Below are 21,165 nucleotides of genomic sequence, written 5' to 3' on the forward strand. Positions count from 1 at the left end.
CAAACGAAGCAAGCCGCTAACATAATACTTGTTTTTAAAGATGAACATCCCGTTTTTTGTCGACCAGCATTATTTTTTTGAAGCGCTACCGATGTCCGTCAGTACAAAGGATCTATGGACACCACGGTGTTGAACCAACCATAATAATTTTAATTCATATTTATTATAAAAATTTATTTACGGATTTGTCATCTTCACGTTAAAATAGGTCAAATATGATATTATTATTTTAATTTACAATATAAATTTCTTAAACTGTACCTTTTCCAAAATTTCCGACTGATGTACTGATTACTGTGGGGCATTTGAGGTGACCGGATAACGATTTTAATTTCAAAAGTTCTCCACGTACAGCCTCTTTTTTATTTTAGTAAATGGTTTGACCCCTACACCCCTTGACTACAATACAAGAAATTTTTACTTTGGTTTTAGCTATCCACAATTAGCAAGAAACCGTCAACTTCACAGCCGCAAAATGTTTGTAAACTAGCTCTAGAGATAAGTGACACCAGTTGCAATATATCATGGCACAACAAACTTAAAGTCTTTCTTTTTCTGATTTGTATTAATCACGCTTGATATTGTTGGTTGAAGAGTTACTCCCACGGTAGAGGGATGGTTACTCCTTCAGCCTCTGTCGCAACAGGTTTACGTTTCTAAAGATGCTGAATTTTGCAATGAGTATCGATTTTTAAAAACTAGGTTAAGTTCAGATACACACCCCTATACAGAATGTTGAAGTTCAAAGACGTAACCAAAACAACTACAGAATGTCAACAATCGCCTGCATGCATGAATGACACATTCGCTATGCTCCGATTTAAAATCTTAAATAAAACTGAAAACCATCACGAAATATAGGCTGAGACCAAATAATTGAAACAAGAAATCTTCTTGAATACTTGCAAACTTTATTAAAAAAATAAATGTCAGTACAAGTACATTACAATAAAAAATATATGTATATCATGCGCCAAGTGGCTCCAGTTGTAACCTGCAATATATTTTACAAAACTTACCGCAGATGGTCGGACTAACTTCGCCTCTACTTTCTGTCCCAAAAGTATGCATCCGGTATTCCCGTTTCGAAGCTCTATTCACGTGGCAAAGATGAGAATGCACACACAGCACTTGGCAGCGATCTTGCAACAAAAATTGTTAAAATTACTTTGCGGCAAATCAAAAGTTTCATGTATTTCAAAACACTATTTTTTTTAATATAACTACATTGGTTAACATATCTCGAGATAAGCCTTTTTCCATCTAACTGACAACTCCAAAATCACCTCTTCTACGAAATGGTGAACACACTTTATGAAGAAAACTGAGTCTATGGTCCCAAGACAGTGAGTCCCTAATCAAATAAATTTTTTTCAATTCACTTGTCTGCGTCTCAAAAAGTGCTACACACGATATGCACATCTTTCCTTAAATGTATGTTACTGCACAGTCTTTGTGTAAAGTATATATTTCTCTATATGTATAAGTTTACAATTATTAAAGATTGTATTCTTCAGTAAAAAAATGATTCCAGTGAGAACTTAATCGAAGTTTTTAAGACATAGATTATCAATATCAGGTAATTTTTAATGATAAAAGATAACTAATTTAAGAAATTTGACTCAAATTATCCTGTCAATTATTGATAATTTCTTTGATTGCTACATCTATCCAATCTGGTTAATTTGTAAGATAACTTTCCTTACAGACTTTCTAACATCAAACCTTGTGGGTATGACAAATATTTGACAATAAATACAATACAACTAAACTTATTCTAAAAACTTATTTGAATATTTTACAGAAAATCTAAAACATTAGATATAACACTAGATTAGGTATGAAGTGTGGGAGGATCTGACTACATTTTATGTGCATAATTTCAAGGAGTTGATTCAGCATAGAAAATCAATCCAAGAAACTGTGAAAAAACTAATTTAATATAAAGTTGTATTTCTCCTCTTTTAAATTTTTCATTTTCTATTACATAATCATCCTCTTCATCAAATTATCTGTTTTGTTCGAAATATATGTGGAAGTTTGTCTTAACTTTTTTAATATTTAATACTCGTCTCTCTCTTGCATTTGATCCTTAAAATTTTCATCTTTAAAACTACGTACGATAGGTACTTATTTTGCTGATGTGGTAAAATGCCTACACATGAGTAACTTCTTCGTATCTGTGTATAAGTATTCATATATGTAACTGTTGCTTATATAATCATCATCGTCATTCCTCTCCCTTCCTCTCGACCACCTGTGCTTCAAATTGTTCCTGGGGTATCTCATCACATTCTGCTTTAAATTTTCTGACCTTTATTCTTTTCAACTGAAACTGTTAATTCTGCTGCTTTCGTGGCTGTTTAAGTTTTCTTATATGTAACTTTTCGATTGCTTGCTTTAATCTTTACGAATGTGACCTGGCTCAATTTTACGACCTATAAATGTTTATAAATAAGAAATCATTTATTGACATTCAAAAATAGCTTTGAATCTTTTAGTTCTATAATTAAAATTAGTGAAATTAAAATTTTAATATATATTGTACCACAGATCTGCACTAGAGAATTAATAAAGAAATTAAATTATAAGTCGGGATAACTACACTTATTTATGCTCAAGAATTTTTCATCAAGATCTATCACGATTCAAATGTGATTTATCCTTGAAGATTTCGAAAGTCGAAATACTATTATCTCGCCAAAAATGTATCTCCACTATCTACAAATCATAATAAAAATTAAAACCTAATAATTAATTTTAAACATAAAATGTGTTACAAAGAACGATAAATAGAAATGTTAAAGCTAAAACCAAAACTCACCTTAGTATCTTCTGTTACCTCCACCACCTCCCATAGCATTGGGACCACCAAAGTTGCCCTGATTACCGAAATTACCTCCTTGATTGCCTGGAATGCGATAACGGTAAAAAAGTTTTTATTTAATCGAATGCAATTTATATTTTTTTTTATCTCTTGTGGGATTTAAATTTAGTGTGTTCATTTAGATTTTGTTCCAAATACATTTTCATCAACTTATGATACCCACGGGACATAAATTAACAACGATATTATATTTGCATTGCTCTTACAGCCTCGTAACGCCGTATGAAATTATTGAATTAGTTTATACGGAGCTGGGACTGTGTAAAAACTTTAGTGTGTATGTGAAGATAAATTTATTACATACCCATTTTGTTGCCAAAATTGCCTTGATTGTACGGCTGCGAACGATTATTGCTACCATAGTTGCCGCGTTGGGGACCACCGCCGTAGCTTTGTTGATAACCACCTCCAAAATCGTTCCCCCAGTTACCGTTGTTGGCTGGTCCATTATTTCCAGGGCCACCAAAATTCGAAGGACCGTTATTCCAGTTACCTCCACTATTGCCATTATCCCAAGGACCTACACTATTGTTATTCCAACCACCCCCTCCTCCATTGCTATTGAATCCTCCGCCAAAGCCATTATTTCCACCCCAATTGTCGTTGCCTCGGTTGTTACCACCCCAATTGTTTTGATTGCCCATCATTCCACCCCCCATATTGCCACCACGACCCATATTTCCACCTCGACCTCCACCACCACCTTGTTGTCGATTCATGTCCTGTTTGGGTAATGCTTTCTTTACGTCTAGAGCCTTGCCTTTGATGTTGTGGGTTTTTTGCACTGAAAGATTTCAAAATAATTATATATTAATAACAAAAACGTACATATTTTTAAGAGAAAACATTTAATTTAGTGTTTTTGTACCGAGGCCGCGTGTTACACAGAATTTAAACATTGAAATGCACATTCGCATAACATAGCTTAAGCCGACGCTGTCTATAATCTCACAGTTTTATTTTATCAACCAGTTGAAAGAAAGAAATTCAGACTAGTTTTGAGGAAACTGTGTAAAACTATAAAATGTATGGAATATGTAAAAAAAAAAAAATGCATTTTCTTTTAAGCAAGAATTTATTTTAATAATTGTAACGAGGCTGCGTGTTACACTGAATTTGGTATTAAGTATTCGCATAACATAGCGTTAGCCGACGCTGTAATTTATTTCACAGTTTTATTTTTTTCAGCAACCAAAAACTGAACAAATTATTTTAGCTGCTGTATCAGGGAACTGTGGTTCACATTTATCAAATGTTGCATATACATTTTCATCGATTCTTCATCATTTAAAAAATCAACAAAATATAATATATGTCTAATTTTAATCTTACAGTCGTGAAACGCCGCATAATGTTATTGAAATACATATGCGGAGCTGGGACTGTACCTTATAACACAAAAAAATTGGTGTAGATACACAAATATGTATAATATAATATATGATGAACTATTTACTTACACACAATTTTATCAACTGGGTCATAGTCATCGTATTCAATGAAAGCGAATCCGCGTTTTTTGCCAGTTTCCTTGTCGATGACTATATTCACATCTGTTATCTTTCCGTATTGACCAAAATAATCTCTGAGGCATTGTTCATCATGTTCATCTTTTAGCCCACCAACAAATAATTTTTTTACAGTTGCACCAGCATGTGGATTATCAATATCTTGACGTGGAACTGCGCGTTTTGGTTCTACAACACGGCCATCAATCTTATGGGGGCGTGCATTTTGTGCATCATCAACCATAGTAGATCTCGAATAGGTGATAAACCCAAAACCACGTGATCGTTTCGTTCGAGGATCCTTCATCACCACCACATCCACTATTTTACCCCATTTTTCAAAATGTGATTTAAGTCCATCATCCGTAGTTCTATAGTCTAATCCTCCAATAAATAGTTTTCGTAGGCATTCTGGCTCATTAATTTCCTCCTAAAAACGAAATCGATTTTTCAATAGCATGTATACAGAAAACAAAATGGCCGATAAGATCTTTCACCTTCTCGAACATTTTCTGTGCAAATGAATTCGTGCCTATTTTACTTACATCATTATAATCTCCATTATTTCCATTTTGGTTGCAATTATCTTTTTGGTTACTCATTTTTACCATTTATAACTTTATATTAATATTTATTATAATTTTCACAATTACGCAAGTTTGCAAGTTTAAGGGCACACAACTGAACAACTCAAAGCCAAAAATCCGAATGAATTCGTTCGAATAGATTCGTTTTTTCTACACTATTCTTTCAATATGGCTGCTACGGAAGTGGGTGGAACTGTCAGAGAAAAATGATAATGTAGTGCTACCATATCGGTGTAATTTAAGTTTGAAATTCCAAGTGATTTATAGCAAACTCTCGCAAATATTGAAAGAAGAAATATTTGAATGCATTGAATTGAGGCAATATGAGATTTAAATTTTATGGTATTCAAGGCTGATTTCACTTCTATACGTCGTGCCTTCGCTGAGCGTTTTCTGTCGTATGTTTGCAAATAGAAGTAATACTATGCTTAATCTGTTAAACGATCACGAAATTTCTTTTACACACACACTACTTTTCGAACTTGAACGCTGTCTTTATAGCAATTTTTTCAATCAAGTCGTGTGGCAAGTTGACGATCAAGTTAAAATAGCTTATCTCATAGATTTGTATTCAAATTATATTCATTAGCGAGAATATGAATATTTCCTTATATTCATGAATTGATGTCAAAATAGGTACATTTATCCATAATATAATTAATTTCTTGCAAAATTTTCGATAATTGTAAGTGGTTTTCCTAACGACGGCATCTTGAAACTATTTTTGAACATAAAGTTGTTGCGTTTCGCTTATGTTCACGCACATTGTGTGGTTTCAGCAAAAAACACACTTGGCAACCCGAAAAAATTTTGAATACATACAAGAGATCTCATGTACCGCCACCATTTTATTTCGCTTTGAAGTAGCCCTCGCCATTCCATTATTTCATATATGTGAAGTGAACAAACAGCAGATTTTCTTGTGAATAAACCTGGTTAATTTAATTAAGATAGTTAAATCTTAACAAATTAAAAATGATTAAGACAGAAAATATTTATCAAGCGGCCCATAAACCTGAGGTAGGTAGAAATATTAAGAAAATGAAAATAAGTAACAATAAGTGTTCTCTTGAAAATATTAATACCCGGTGATTATATCGTGATTTTAATAAAATAATGGCTTTTATTTGTTAATAACTTATGTAGGAGCACCAAAATGGTGGAGAGGTAGAAGTTGATCACCTTCGCAAAATGTTTATTGGAGGTTTGTCAGCAGTAACAACTGAAGAGTCTCTCCGGAGTTTTTATAAGCAATGGGGCGACGTAGTTGATGCTATAGTTATGCGTGATCCAGCAACAAAGCGTTCCCGCGGATTTGGATTTATTACTTATTCTGACACGTTTATGGTAGATCGAGCGCAAGCGGCCCGTCCACACGTAATTGACGGCAAGTAAGTATCCGCCACATTTCTCATTTCAGAAGTGTACCTGCGAATTCTTAGACAATGAGTCACTTATTTTCTCTAATCATTTCTCTTACTTTTTATTTAAGGCAAGTAGATTCGAAGCGTGCATTACCTAAACCTGAATTAGGTAAACCAGAAGCTAGTACAACGGTGAAAAAAATATTTGTAGGAGGTTTAAAAGAAAATCATGATGAACAGGCTTTAACGGAACATTTCTCACAATTTGGTAATGTGGTTGGAGTTAAAATTTTAACAGACAAAACTACCGGACGCAAACGTGGTTTTGCATTTGTGGAGTTTGATGACTACGATGCCGTAGACAAAGCAGTTTGTAAGTGTCATAAATGTCTATGTCTAATAGTAGGACTTTGCCTAATATCGCTGTATTTTTTCTTTAAACACAGTACATAAAAATCATACAATTAAGTATGTGTTGGTTGATGTTAAAAAATCTGTTTACAAACAAGAGTTAGCCAAGAAACGAGCCACTCAAGCACAGCAAGCAGGTGTGCCCCCAGGTGCAGCACCTGCAAACGGGTATCAACAACCAGCAGCTCCATATGCCCAACAGCCTGCCTATGGCTATCCACCACAAATGGGTCCACCGGCATACAATGGATGGGGCGGTTATCCCCAAGCTGCACCTCCCGCTGCTTATCAACAACCTCCACCAGCAGCTCCCGTTGCTGGATACGGTGCTTATACAGCGCCGCCGCAAAACGGTGCAGCTCCGGGTTGGGGTGCGCCCGCCGCATATCCAGCTCCTACCGCTTGGCCTCAAAATGGGTATGCAGCAGCTCCCCCTGCCGCGGCCCCAGTACCACCACCTACAGCTGCACCTGCTGCCGCACCAGCCGTTAATAGTTGGAATGGAGCCGCCGCCGCACCTACTGTAGCTGCTCCACAAAATTTTGGCGATTACCAACAGTCATATAACGGTGGCCCGCAAAAGGCCGGCAGCTTACAAGGAAACCGAATGAACCCTTATAGTGTGTCATCGGCGCCTAGTTATGGTAAGCAATAAAAACTATTAATTTATTTTGTCTATTAAATTTATTTAACCATTTTCCTCTTTGAATACACTGAAATAAGTTTATTTTCGTGTTCATATTATCGCTTTATTTAAATTTTTATGAAGTATTTTAAGATTGTTTGGTTAAATGTTATATATACATATTTATCTTGTTAGTATTACAAAAAATCAGTGCGAAATAACTGAAACTGTGGAAATAATGCATTCACCATTCCACAAATCCGGAAATTTACAGATGAATTAGCTGTTAAGATATGAGTTTATCCTAAAGTAATAACGCATATATTAAATAATTGTATAAATGCAATATTCACAATTTTAAAGATTTTCATCACATGTACTGAATCATTTTAATTATAAAGACATCAAGCCTACCAATTTCTGTACAAATACTAATAGAAACTAGAACCTTTTAAAATTAATCAAAAATTGGTTGCTATTGTTTTTTTCGAAATTAACTTATTTTTTCTTCAAAAATTTATATTAAAAATTAATATTCGCAGGTTCAACCGCTTCAACCGGTTACCTGAATATGTCCAATACGACGGTTAAAAGCTCGTCAGTGAACACTGGTTACAAAACGCAATCTTATGTTGCTCAGACCAAGCGTTCTTATTAGATTATACGCTTTCAAGAGAATATATCTGCAACAAATGAAGTCAATACAGTAAAAAGTGTATTTTAAAAATTCCATGGTCATACTATTATGTAAGCTTGCTACAGCAGGTATGTTATGTAGTTAACACAGCATTCACTGCTTCGCTTCTATGTTATAGGGCTAGGAAGCTAGTTTGTTCCTAAATGCCGTAATATATTCCCGTTTAAGTCTTGTATTCAATATAAGTCATTTGAAAAAAATTACGACTTTATGTACAATATCTGCTTCATTCACGTATTCGATAAGTTTGTTCGTTGCGTTGTTAAATTTTCGATATTTTGGTCAAATAAATTATTTCGACCAACTTATATACATTTTTCAAACTGTATTTAATACAACAAGAAATTATTTAAAAGCAGAGAAAATTATTGAATGGCATCTTGAATTTTGGAAAATGCAATAGTCTAAAATATGAGACATGGAACTTAGAAGTGTGAACTGTTGTTTCAATATCTCGAAATTTCCGTGGTATAAAGAATTGGTGCAGTTTTTTTGTGTACCATATTTGTTTAGTATGTTTAATGTTTGCATAATATACAGAGTCCCTGTTAATAATATGGCTTATTATAACTTTGTCTTTATTTTGTATGTTTCGTAGTCCTTAACCCTCGAAAACAATAACATTTACATATTTATCTATTTATGCATTTAAAAATCAATATTTACCACTATATATTATACAAAATATCTTTCTTTATTTCCCATATAGGCATTTAAGATGTATGCTTATACATAACATTAATGTACTACTACATAGATAACCAGAATTATTTTAAGAGAAACAATTTAAAAAACAAAACAACCCAATCCAACCCCAAGAAAGAAAGATTTACATAAAATGCACTACGTACATTACATAGAGCAAAACAAAAGAACAAAACGCACTTCATTAAGGATGATTTCCGATATTTATAGTAATTAATATATGAACATATGTATTTTAAAGCAAATAACTTAAATAATACATTCGCTGCTATGTACACATTATTATATAGCGTACAAAAATGATATAGTAGATCGCTTATCTAGATGATACTTAATATCGGATAAATATTTCCATAAAAGTCAGCGTGCTAACGTTTTGGTAATAAAAAAAAATAACAACAAATACTGAGGCAATGCAGTTCAAAAGCGACGAAAAAAATATTTGAACGTATTCAGCACAACTTGGATCAAAATTGCAGACAGCAATTAGAAACTCACCAGCATTGAAACAAATATAGACATTGATTCATAGATTAAGAAACTTATTTAATATTTCAGCACAGCTGTAAAAGCGCTTTAGAACTAGCATGAAATAGAAAACAATTATAACGAGAGGAATAATTGCTGTTATACTTTGCGTTGCAAATGAATTTTGTAGGGTTTTGTTTTATTTAATATTGCTTTGTATTTCTTTTTTTTTACATTGAACTAATACAAGAGAACTGAACTGTTTGTTTAACATCCATGACAAAGAAGTTTTAGTTTATAAAGAGTTAACAGCCTTTACTTTTGGCACTTTAGAATTCCTAAGTGTATGTTTTTTTTCCTTTTTTATTAACACTTGCAATATTTTAAATTATAAAGAAGAACAAGTTCTCTTATAGTGACTGCAAAATTAAACAAAAAAAATCAAACAAATAATAAAAGGAACACTTTTATACTTTAATAATACTTATGTGTGTTACAATTTCTATTGTATTTAATAGTACTATGTATAATTAAATTTATAATGATTACAATTAAAAGCTGAATTACAAATAAAGTATACTATAATCACATTTCTATGGTATATAAGTTTTATTGCATTTTTTACTTAACTTATTTGCTCTTTAAGTGCAGGTATGGATATCTAACAAATTTTTGTACGATTAGTAGATATCTAAATTCGTATTTCATATTGGTATATCAACCTCCTTATCAGTATTTATAGAAGAGTATTTCGCAACGAATTATTTATGAAACATTATTACTTTTCAATTAACAAACAAACGCGAAATTCGGGAGATAATAAAAATTTTAACGAACCTTGCGTAGTCCCATATTTCAATAGATTTTTTAAATAAGTTTAACAATCCAAGTGTTTAAAACAATAAATAAAAACTTTTGGGTCTATTGAGCACTTTTCGTTTAATATGTAAAATATTCGTGTAGGAAATTGTTTTCATAATGTATTTATGTATACATATTTGTACTCTTAGTACCGTTTACGCTACCTTTCTCCCGAATAATTTCTTACTTGTATAGACGCTCAATTCTCTAACACTGGTATTTGTTTTCCTTAAAATTTGTGTATCTCCATTTGCAACTGAAATATGCGACAGGATTTATATTATATGCATATCATACTTAATTATAGTTGTAACCAAACTTTTGTATTTTCAGGTATTAGAAATATTCAACTTATCGTGTATATTACAGAAACAGTATTTTCTACAATATTTTTATTCGCACTGCTACCAATATGCCGCTATAAAATATTCGAACTACCAAATCTATGTATGTGTTGTGTATATATGCTTTGTATCTTGCTCCTATGTACTACATATATTCATTATAAGATATCGCATATACACCTATGTACATATACATATATGCCTAAGTATGTAGGATCTTGATCTCTACTAAGTAAGTAAAATAAAGCGTAAGTAAGAGTAAATATTTCCTAATTGTTATAATTTTTTTAAAGGACATCCTAAAGACCAAATATTCAATATTCTAAGGGCAGAGCAAATGCATTTACAAAAAATTAAGCTTTTTGTTATTCATTGAAATTTTTGTTTCAAAAATTTCTTTCGCTGTTCTATTTGGATGTTTTAAAAACATTTCGGAAATGCAGAAAATATTTTATTTAAACTACCAGCTATGTAACACAACCAATTATAGAGATATTGCGTTTTCTACAGAAATACTTCTTTTTGAATGCCAAGCTCTTTCAAAACGTTTGCACAACCGTACTAATATTCATAAAAGTAAATATTTTTTATAAATTCAACTAAAGCAAGCTAACTCAACCAAATTTTTGTTACTTTGCTTCCAGTGTTATTATAAAAAAACCTTTATTTGTGATTATTTCATAAACCAAACAGGAAGTTAGTATATTTTTTCATAAGTATGTGTGTACCAATTTAGAAAAATATGACAACATTTTTAAAAAGGTCGCATTATTTGTATTGATATTCAAAAACTCACCAACATAAATACATTAACGTATATAAAATATAAATATTGTTTTATTTTATTGTTGTCTTTGTAAAAACTTAAGCTAAACTATTTAAATTTTACCCTGAATATATTCATTCAACATGATAAATTAGTAACAAAAGCATACATATATATACATATGTATATTTGAATATTATATGTATATATGTTATAGATACAGATTCGGAAATTTAATTTTGTTGCTTACTTTTACACCTAAAAGTTTATACATGAATAAAGATTTTTTTATATTTTAATGTTTCTTTTTAAGCTCGAACTGGTGAGGGACAATGGTAAAGCACAGTACCAGGGGACCGCGGGACAGTAAATGCGAGTAGCCACTTTTGAAAAAATTTAATTTCAAATTGTGAAGTTGAACACAGCAACATTCGCAACATTTTTAATGTGACGAAGACGGCAGCGACCAAAGTGAACGAGGTAAGTAAGAATAATTTTTTACAGACTTACCGCTCCATCGATCCAGTAAAATGAATAACATATCATATGTTTATGAAAAAAATTTTGACAAATATAAAATAAAATTGAAAATTAGTAAAAAAATAAAAATACTGTTTTATTGTGAGTTTATATTTATTTTTCTATAACATCAAACATCCAGAGCACACTGGCCTCCCTCTAATCAAGCACCAATAAGACTTTCTAAAAATAAATTAGCACATATTACTGATATGAGGATACCCTCTTCCTAATAGCTTTATATATTTTACCTTTTCCATATACTAAATGTAAGTATTATCCCCCCTCCTCTTAATTTTATCCCGCACTTTCGATAAAATTAATACTCATTACCATAGATATGTATATTGAAACATTATTTTAGCCACATAGGGATTGACGATTTCCATTCTTTCGGTTATTCCATACGGGATGATATGGTAAGTATATGAAATATATTACTAGCGTTCCGAAGCTGTATGTTTTATAATGCATCTTTGTCGACAACTCAACTAGCCAACATTCCTCGAAATTACTTCAGGAATATTTTCTACCGTTACAACAGCAAGAACAACAAGATTTCACAATTTGCGAGCGTCTTTAATGTTCCCACTACTACTTTATGAAACTATTGAAGCCTCGAAATGAGGTTCTAACCAACATAGAAAAATTGTTTGTTTTCATAAAATTGTATTTTATCTGTAAATATAGTTTTTCGAGTGCGATGAACCGGTATTAGCGGTCCAAAAAATTTGCAGCACCATTTTAAGAATTGACCTTAAGCCTCAGGTTCTACAACTACCTCTTTATTGGTTCTAAACTTCTTTTCAGCGAACATTCTCTTGAGGTGTGAGAAGAGGAAATACTCAAAGGGGACCAGACCTAGAGAATACGATCATTGCGGAGTAATTTGAAGCCTGAATCAAGAAATGTTTACGTCGTACTCATTGAGTTGTGCGTTTTCTTGAAGAAACAGCATTTCCTTCTTGTTCAAATGGGACCGTTTTTGCACGATTTTGTCCTTCAAATGCTCAAATAACACAAAGTAGTAGTTGCTGTTGTTGGTTTTTCCCTTTTGAAGATAGTGGATGAATATTATACCACGTGCATCCTAAAATACTGACCTTGCCAGTCGGCTTTTGCGTCTGACTATAGATTAGACTCCGGTATGAGGAGGTGGAGCCATGTTTCATGCATTGCCACATATTGACGCGAAAATTCGGTTTTATTACGAGTAAAGACGATTGTTGGAGTGTGAGCTTGGGCTGCACCCACTTTGCCCAGAGCTTTTATATACCCAAATAATCATTCATAATATCTAATTGATATCTTCATAGTATCAGCTCCCTCGAATAAATTCATTTTATCGGCCTCCATAATTATTTTGGGGAATTTTTTGATGTTTTCGTTAGTATCAGCTTTTATAGGGCGTCCACTGCGTACACTTCCTCGGTGCTCATCATTTCATTTCATCCGCGTTCAAACTTAGCAAAACAGCTTTCAACGCTTGATTTCCTAGGACTAGAGCTCAATAATGTTGATCAATTCAAGCCTTGGTTTCAACAGTACTTTTATCCGTTTTTTGTAAACTAACATAAGTAAGTTGCTTTACCCAAAATGCTATATCGCATAAAATAATAGATCGACAGGTGTCAAATATGTACACCTATATTTCAAAGGTACGGACTGACTAAAAATCATATGGATTTAATATTAGTGGTACCATCTATGCATCAGCATACGAACTTTTCAGCACACCTGTTAAATTTCATATCAAATGCATTCCCACTCATTAGCAATAAGAACACGGCACAACAACTGAGATTCAAACATATATTTTATTAATATTAATCAGACGCACCTTAAAAGTTACCATGTTTACTTTTTTACTTTTCTGTGTTTATATTTTTTAAATAGTAAACCTTTCTAAATTTATTTTATAATTTTTCAATGCATTAAGCACTAAATTCAGGATTAGTTTTATCTTATATTAAAGAAAAACGTTACCATTTACAAGAAATACAAATTTACTTTAGTTCGCTTATAACTGAAACGTTATAAAACATTTCCAGACTATTTTTTACTTTACTACTTTTAAGTTTCGTTTTCTTCGATTTAAATTCTTTTTGTAATAAGTTTCACGAGAGTTTTCGTTTTGTGCGACTCAATTTTGGAGCATTTCCTTATTATTGTTAGTTTGCAAGAGTTAAAATGGCATGCATATAAAAATTTCAAGTATGGGAATTTATAAATTTGGAAAACTGTACTTTTAAATGAGAAAAGCGAGTAATAAAACAACGTATCATATTTAAATAGTTTTATTTTATAACGATTCTCAGGGTATATGTATTTTTTAGTTTTGTTATAAATTATGTTTCACTCCATTGATTTATGTATTTATAAATAATAAGTTTTATAAAACGTTTGCGACCTGAAAATATATGTTTTTCTTTTTTAAATGCTGTGATCCACTATTTGCATGTTCTTTATGAAATAGAATTCAAAAGCTAAAATGTTTGAATGAAGATGCATAAGCGCTGCAGCTGTTTAAAAATTATCTCACAATTATATGAAATCAAGGATGAATACAATCTAAAAGTTCTGCTAGTTTACACCTAACGAAGTACGTTTTGAAAATATCCAATTTAAATACTGAAATATATATAGAAGAGATTTTGCAAAATTAAAAAAAAAGTATACTTGTTATTTTAAGTTTTAATAACCAAATATTTCTCGTTCCGTATAAAGCAATAGAAACCGGACAGTGTCCCTTCGTTTATTAAATGTATTAAAATGTAGAAAGTCCTAAACCGACAATTTTTGTAAAAATTCACGAGGAAATTAAATGCTTTATGCATTTCACTAAATAATCCATGATTTTAAGAAACTAGTTTAAAAACATATGCGATTGTTGGTGCATTTATTATTGTATTCGTTTGCAGCAACCTTTATAAATTAGCTTTCGAATCGTAGCCAATCCTGAATTGTTTTGAATTTTTAAATGATAATTTGCAGAGCTTATGTAGAAGCACATTTTGGAAATCTCTTTCACGTAAATCATTTGATTACATAGCTTTTTACAGAACTTTTTTTTTAATTTTTAGCATTTTTCGATTTTTTCGGTTTTTATTTTTATAAACGTACGAATATTATTACTTATTTAAGTTTACTTTTTATTTGTTTAAACGTGTTTATTCGGATTTACAAGTCTTTCTTTTGCTTTTTATTGCATCTTTTATTTTAGTATTTTAATTAGCTTATGGGTTGTATTAAGTTTATAAATTTTTATTTTAGATTACTTGTAAGCTACGATTTTTTATCCTTACAATTGGGGAAGTGTTTTTGTTTTAGAATAAAAGTATCAAAATTAAAATACGTACATGATAATGAAGTTTCTTTTATTTGTAGATTGGGTTCAAGAGAAGAATGTTTTTCTTTTATTTCCTTTGTTAGTATAAATTAAAATATTAAATAAAAATTTACTTCAATATATAAAACAATAAACTAAATTTTGTGATATACATATGTATTACAAAGGAAAATGATTTACCGTTATGAAAGGGAGTGATGAATAAAAAATTTGAGAGAAGAAGTGATTGTAAAAAGCGCCAAATTTAACGAACAACAAAAATTGTAATCGATATATTAGACGATCATGATTGCATGAGGGGTTTGTTTCTTTTTCTCGCAAATTACAGATTTGGACTTGATTTGGTATCCTGTTATGATTTTCAATTACTTCGCAAGCAAATTTAAATATTTCTACTAAAACAAAAATTAGTTTTAGAATAATATAATCTTATAAAGATTACTGCGGTTGCTGTTGTTTCTGTACTGGTGGTGTTGATGGCGTTGGCGTTGTTGCAACAGCAGCAGTTACTGTATTGTAGCGAGATGTCTGCTGCTGTGGATGATAGAAAAATATTAATGGTTAGCGCCGTGTGCCATAGCTGTTGCCGCCACTGGCTCCTGAGGACTGTGCACTGTTTTGATTGCCTCCGCGTACTTGTGGACCATTGCCATTCGTTGGACCGCTGCGATTCTCGTTGCGATTGAAACCGCCACTGAGGCGTGGGCCACCGCCACTAGATTGCCCTCGGGACATGCTGTTGCTGTTGGCACTACTGCCGCCAGCATTTCTCATCATGCCGCCGCTGGTTCCGCCGCCGGCAGAATTGGATAGTGAACGAGATTGAGGCCCTCCGCTCATGTTACGTTGCGAATTATTCATGTTTCCGCCCATGCTGTTGCCTCCCATTGACTGTCGTGGCGGCATATCGTTATTTGGGCGCATTGGACGCGGCTTTTTTTCCTCAACATTTAATTTCTGGCCGTCAGGAGAATTTTCTGGGAAGTAAAGCGGCTGTGAGGAAAAAATATTAAATTCTGTCACTAATAATATTAATTATCAACTCTTCTAGTAATAAAACTTACACAATTTGCTAAACAGTTCTGAACTGACTCGGGATCTTCATAAGTAATAAAGCCAAAATTCTGAGGATTCCTTACGCCCGGTGGTAGTTTACCATTAGCTTTTGACATAACTCGCAATTCCAGAACCTGTCCGAAACGTCCAAACAAAGCCTTCAACTCCTCTTCTGAGGCATGATGCGGTATATTTCCAAGAAATAGTTGTTGGTTGTCAGATTGTTGGGCATTGCTGGTGCGGCGTGGTTCGTATTCTAAATGAAAATATATATTTTTTATGAAGTGGAAAATTCATAAAGAATATACTTTCTTCCTACGCCGTGACGTCTAGCTTACCTTTATTGATTCGGGATGTATTATTGCGTTGGGGCAACGGTCCTCCTTGTGTAACTGAATTCATAGTGTTGCTGTCAAGACGTAATGAGGAAGATTCACTATTGCGGTTATTGTAGACCGAAAGTGATGAGGTTGAATTGGAATTGGACTGTGAGTAGGTTGTGCTGGAGATGGTGGTCGCAGAATGGTAAGCATTATTTGATGTTTGTTGTTGTTGCTGCTGCTGTAATTGCTGTTGTTGTTGCATAGCGGCAGTGACGAAACCGCTAGGCGATGAGGAAGTCGACTTAAACAGATTTGCATACGTCTTGATCTCATTTTGTTGCTGTTGTTGTTGTTTAGCAGCTTCATATTTTTCCTGCTGTTGTTGCTCATTAATCGTTTTAAAATCGTCAACAACTGGTACGTTATCAGTTGCAGCCAATAGACCGGCTGAGCCCGAGCGAGGTACTGTTTCAGTATTGCTGGTCAAACTGGAACTAATGACGCCATCATCCAAATCCAAAACCGATGACTGTTGAGCGCTCTGCGTTTGTTGGATCAATGGTTGTTGCAAAGGTTGTGGTTGTTGTAAAACTTGGGACTGAACTAGTGGAGATTGTTGGAAGCCTGGAATATTTGCAGTTGCCGGTACTGCAACGGGAACAGCAGTTACTGCAGCAGTTGAACCAGTTTGGCCAGCAAGTACTGGGGTAGCTGCAGCCATATTTGTAGACTGCTGAACCACAGGTGAAGCAGACGGTCCAACAATCTGTTGTTGCCCTTGCCCTGGCTGTTGCTGCTGATTTCCAGAAGATAAGAGATCATCATGCCCAACTACACCATTTAGCTGAACCTGCTGCGATACAACGGCTGTTGGAGCGGCTGCTGGAAATGATACAGCACCAGTTGCCTGTGGTGCAGTACCAGTCAATAAGGGAACTGGACGACCGCCAGAGGCTGGCACCGAATAGTAAATGGCTTGTTGTTGTGGTGCACCAACGGCTGGCTGTGCGCCGGTTTGTTGCTGTGGTAATACACTTGTACCGGCTGTTGAATTCACCACCTGTGTGGATAGTTGAGCCAGTTGTTGAGGCTGTTGTTGTTCAGCAGTAGCAGTTCCACTACCAGTGACTAAGTTTGAACCGACTTGTTCATTTCCTGGAGCACCAGCAGAAGTAGCAGCTGATTGTTCATGTTCTTCGTCATGTTCCGTACGGGTTTCGACATCGTTCTCTTCATCCGAAAACACGTCTTGATAACGAAAAATATCATTATGAACATAATATTTTTTCGGAGACTGCGATGCTAACACAAAAGTTTGCGTAAAACGACGCATTGGCTGACCATCATTGGACAATTCGCCGGTAACCTGAACGACAACGCCATTACCTAGTGTGGCTTGAGCATCCACTTGACTTATCTTGGCATGACAATCATTAAAATTTAGCTGCTGAATGCGGTTGTAGATGTTTCGCTGACCCACCACCAAAGTTGATTCGCCGTGTATAAACGATGAGTTGTTATTATAGAAACGATGCAAATGACTTGGGGCACGATTAAGTAAGGTATAGTATTGGCGCACAAATTCGCGGCCAACAGATTGTGGAGATGGCTGTTGTGATTGAGTTGCATCCATTACCATTGCGTTTTTCTCTTAAACTTTCGCTCTTTTGCGGATTTTTGGATTTACTTAAATTTATTCACAAGGAAAAGTCCAGCAGTATGCGGGTGGCGAGCCGTTCAACAGGCAATATAAGGGTTAGAACCAAAAATTTCAAGCTTCGTTTTGGTGAATAATTTTTAGAATCTTTATTGACGGTAAATATCCTTCGGTTGTATCGCCAGTTTGTTAAAATAACCGAGTGCGATAATATATTCGAGCAATTTATACTAAAATAAAGAACAAATATTACTTTTTGCGTTCAATAATTTTACGAAAAATTTCAAAACAGAGACAGTTCATATTGCATTTTTTTCAGTAGTTGCTTAACACAAATGTAAAGAATTGAGTTAAAAAATTTAAATTTCATTGAAAAATATTTAAGATTTCAGTTGTCACATACAGCATAATCTCTTGATAACATTAGAGCAATTTTACACCATCTTCAGACTTAAAGACATTAGATTACAAAACGAAAAAATATTCATAAAAAAGACAGGATTTCTGACAGTTGTTGTTCCGTACAACGGACAAATTTAAATTTTAATAGAAACCGTAATCAAGAAGAGCTTTAGTAGGAGAAGAGACCTCTTATCCAAAAAAAAGCAATAAAATACTGTAAACAATGTTTTTGATTACACTTTTCAACGGTCACAATATGACCGCTAAACATAGCATGTGTATTCCATGTTATTTATGCACAAATAGCGTTTTGAATTAAGTTACTATGTGTCAAGCATTCACTGATACGAAACTTATACTGCTATTTTGTCTAAATTCCTTTATCTCGTCCAAAATTTAAAAGCACTAAAAGTAACAATAAGGCGGTTTTTATTGAACAAAATTTATCATGTAGCGATATCATTACAGCGATTGCTGTCCTTTTCCTGGAGAAAACAATCCTTGAACAATTTGCGGAATGTGACCGATTTGATTTCGTAGCCCGTATAAAATTCAGGATCTGTCTGTCGTGGGAACGTTACAATATCTTCGCATTGTATATACATCTTCTTGACAAACGGGTCTTCGTAAGCGAAAATGAGTTTAATTTATGCCGCTAACACAAATATAAATCTATTTAATTATGTCAGCTTTTTTCGATCCTTTTTATATAGACTTTGAACAATCGAAGCGGTACAAAGAGAAATTAGCAAATCTGATGTATAGCGGTACACGAATTGTGAAATAAAAACCAAAAATTATTTATTACTCAGTGTGGTTATAAACCTACCCTGAACAGGGTTTATTGTGTTTGCCACGGCGTTTTCAACACCCAAAAGAATACATCGAATACCCAATAAAAATATACACACGCCTGAATGATTAGCGTAACGCGATGAGTTGATTTATCTACTTAGTATATACACGAACTAGTCTATCAGTTTTTAAGATATCGCTCTAAAATTCGCAATATAACATAAAGCTGACATAGAAACTGAGCGATCAAAATAAAGTTCTTGAATTAAGAACTTGTTTTCCTTAAAAATGTATCTTCACATTGCCCAAGGCTATAACATCTGAAAAAATGTTCAAACCAACCGATCTAAATCAAGTTGTATGGGAATTTTTTTTTTTCTGAAAATTATTCAAATTTAGGGAAACCGAAGTATTTCTTAGCTACAGTATTTACCTATCACAAAATAATGATTATGAAGACGCATATATTCAAGTAAAAAAATTATTTTAAAGTATATATATTTCATACATATTTGCAAATAGAATTAGACTTGTGTTTGAAAATATTCGTTTTTCAACTTTTTAAACATTAGACACATGGTATGGTCTGATGTTAAAGGTATAGGTCTATTGCTTGAATAAAATGATGAAAAATTGTAAGTACAACAAATAAATAAAAAAAACTTCCGAAAAGTGGGGTATCGAAAGCTAAAAACTTTAAGCTCTTTGAGGTTATTGTAGAAAAGGACTTGTAAAGTATATAAATGTCAGACACGCCGCAACACAACGCATTAGCAAACAGAAAAAGTTAAAGCACTCAGCATACTGTGGCTTTAAAATAATTATAAATCCCAGTCTAAATATTATATTATATATTCCATAAAATTATAATAATTGTCGATTTTACTTACGCTCTTTTTTGATGCGAGAAGCGTGTGGTTTATGAAAAGGTTTTGTAATGCACAGAGTATTGCTTTAGCTTAATGGTATTTAATTATACAGCATGTGTTTATTCTATTTTAGAGTTGGTATTTATGCGATTTTCATTGAAACTAAAGTACTCTTCCTGTTATATCAACAGAAATGGATTGAAAATCTGCAAAATCTTTTGTTGTCCAAATTATTACAATCAACGTTTTCTTGGCGTTTCTCCGGTTCCCTCGTTTCTTCTTCAACGTCTTCTTCTTCTTCACTGTCGTCGTCGTCTTTTGGATACAATGCAGTCGTTTCGGCTTCCAAATTCTATGCCTTTCCCTTGCGAGAATATATTTTAATTATTTGGCAAAATCGCTTTCCAATATACTTTCTCACAATCCCCTTATTGATTGATCACAGTTGCAATTTATTTAATTGTATAGTACTAATAATAAATTTTATTTTAATTTAATAATGCAGCTCGAAATTGAACAAGTATTAAGTTGAATTGAAATGAGACATAAAATTGTACTCACTCTGTGCACTATTATTTTGCTTCATGGCGTGAAATGCGCTTTTCTTTTTACGCATATACTTGTCTTGCTTACTCTTAAGAAATACCGAATTACAAAATATTTAGCGTGACACGTACCTATATCTTATCCACATTCAAAAGCGTCATGATGTGCTGCCACCTAAAAATAGTGTAAAATAAAATAAACGTTTAATTCGTTGAATAAATTTTGCAATTAAAAATGTATGTACATATATAAGAGTCAAATAATGTTAAGCGAATATGTTTGTTAACATAATCCACAAAGCTTTGTCTTTTTTTTAGCAGTATATAACTGGGGGTCAATCCTTGTCATATCCACTGATAATGAATATGTCATTAATAATGCTATTTTTTTATAATGTGCCATATATGACCATAACCTCTATAAGAA

The 21,165-nt window shown here is 33.2% G+C and overlaps 3 protein-coding genes across 7 annotated transcripts; 1 reads left to right on the forward strand and 2 right to left on the reverse strand.

Moving 5' to 3' along the window:
- Positions 1-899: 899 nt before the first annotated feature.
- On the reverse strand, positions 900-5,108 carry LOC120773103 (heterogeneous nuclear ribonucleoprotein A1-like). Of its 3 annotated transcripts, none has more exons than XM_040102088.1 (5): positions 4,941-5,108; positions 4,348-4,825; positions 3,192-3,671; positions 2,825-2,911; positions 900-1,142 (listed from the first exon to the last, which is right to left on the reverse strand). In XM_040102088.1, exons 1-4 carry the CDS (start codon positions 5,004-5,006, stop codon positions 2,826-2,828), a joined length of 1,110 nt encoding a protein of 369 aa, XP_039958022.1. In that variant the 5' UTR covers positions 5,007-5,108; the 3' UTR covers positions 900-1,142; position 2,825. The 3 variants fall into 3 exon arrangements, with proteins under 3 accessions (XP_039958022.1, XP_039958013.1, XP_039958032.1); XM_040102079.1 differs by lacking the exon at positions 900-1,142 and adding an exon at positions 1,165-2,438 and having other exon boundaries at positions 4,941-5,107; XM_040102098.1 differs by lacking the exon at positions 900-1,142 and adding an exon at positions 2,451-2,721.
- A 724-nt stretch (positions 5,109-5,832) lies between these two features.
- On the forward strand, positions 5,833-11,576 carry LOC120766977 (ribonucleoprotein RB97D-like). 3 transcript variants are annotated; one of them, XM_040092770.1, is made up of 5 exons: positions 5,833-6,002; positions 6,129-6,373; positions 6,475-6,719; positions 6,793-7,401; positions 7,925-8,774. In XM_040092770.1, exons 1-5 carry the CDS (start codon positions 5,958-5,960, stop codon positions 8,038-8,040), a joined length of 1,260 nt encoding a protein of 419 aa, XP_039948704.1. In that variant the 5' UTR covers positions 5,833-5,957; the 3' UTR covers positions 8,041-8,774. The 3 variants fall into 3 exon arrangements, with proteins under 3 accessions (XP_039948704.1, XP_039948705.1, XP_039948706.1); XM_040092771.1 differs by lacking the exon at positions 7,925-8,774 and adding an exon at positions 11,537-11,576 and having other exon boundaries at positions 5,834-6,002; XM_040092772.1 differs by lacking the exon at positions 7,925-8,774 and adding an exon at positions 8,789-9,693 and having other exon boundaries at positions 5,834-6,002.
- A 2,817-nt stretch (positions 11,577-14,393) lies between these two features.
- LOC120766976 (ras GTPase-activating protein-binding protein 1) lies at positions 14,394-20,702 on the reverse strand. The gene is made up of 4 exons (XM_040092768.1): positions 20,215-20,702; positions 16,486-18,357; positions 16,156-16,403; positions 14,394-16,084 (listed from the first exon to the last, which is right to left on the reverse strand). The coding sequence occupies exons 2-4, from the start codon at positions 18,107-18,109 to the stop codon at positions 15,653-15,655; spliced, it is 2,304 nt and encodes a 767-aa protein (XP_039948702.1). The 5' UTR covers positions 18,110-18,357; positions 20,215-20,702; the 3' UTR covers positions 14,394-15,652.
- Positions 20,703-21,165: the final 463 nt, after the last annotated feature.

This window comes from Bactrocera tryoni, chromosome 1 (assembly GCF_016617805.1).
Source record: "Bactrocera tryoni isolate S06 chromosome 1, CSIRO_BtryS06_freeze2, whole genome shotgun sequence".
Classification (NCBI taxonomy): domain Eukaryota; kingdom Metazoa; phylum Arthropoda; class Insecta; order Diptera; family Tephritidae; genus Bactrocera; species Bactrocera tryoni.

Coding starts and splice junctions, on each gene's coding strand:
- LOC120773103 (XM_040102088.1), bottom strand. CDS start 5,006: ATGGTAAAAATGAGTAACCAAAAAGATAATTGCAACCAAAATGGAAAT. Junction 4,826..4,940: donor ATAATGGAGATTATAATGAT/GTAAGTAAAATA, acceptor TTTCGTTTTTAG/GAGGAAATTAATGAGCCAGA. Junction 2,912..3,191: donor CAATTTTGGCAACAAAATGG/GTATGTAATAAA, acceptor ATCGCATTCCAG/GCAATCAAGGAGGTAATTTC.
- LOC120766977 (XM_040092770.1), top strand. CDS start 5,958: ATGATTAAGACAGAAAATATTTATCAAGCGGCCCATAAACCTGAG. Junction 6,003..6,128: donor AAGCGGCCCATAAACCTGAG/GTAGGTAGAAAT, acceptor TAACTTATGTAG/GAGCACCAAAATGGTGGAGA. Junction 6,374..6,474: donor CCACACGTAATTGACGGCAA/GTAAGTATCCGC, acceptor TTTTTATTTAAG/GCAAGTAGATTCGAAGCGTG.
- LOC120766976 (XM_040092768.1), bottom strand. CDS start 18,109: ATGGTAATGGATGCAACTCAATCACAACAGCCATCTCCACAATCTGTT. Junction 16,404..16,485: donor TACATCCCGAATCAATAAAG/GTAAGCTAGACG, acceptor ATTTTCATTTAG/AATACGAACCACGCCGCACC. Junction 16,085..16,155: donor AGAACTGTTTAGCAAATTGT/GTAAGTTTTATT, acceptor TTTTCCTCACAG/CCGCTTTACTTCCCAGAAAA.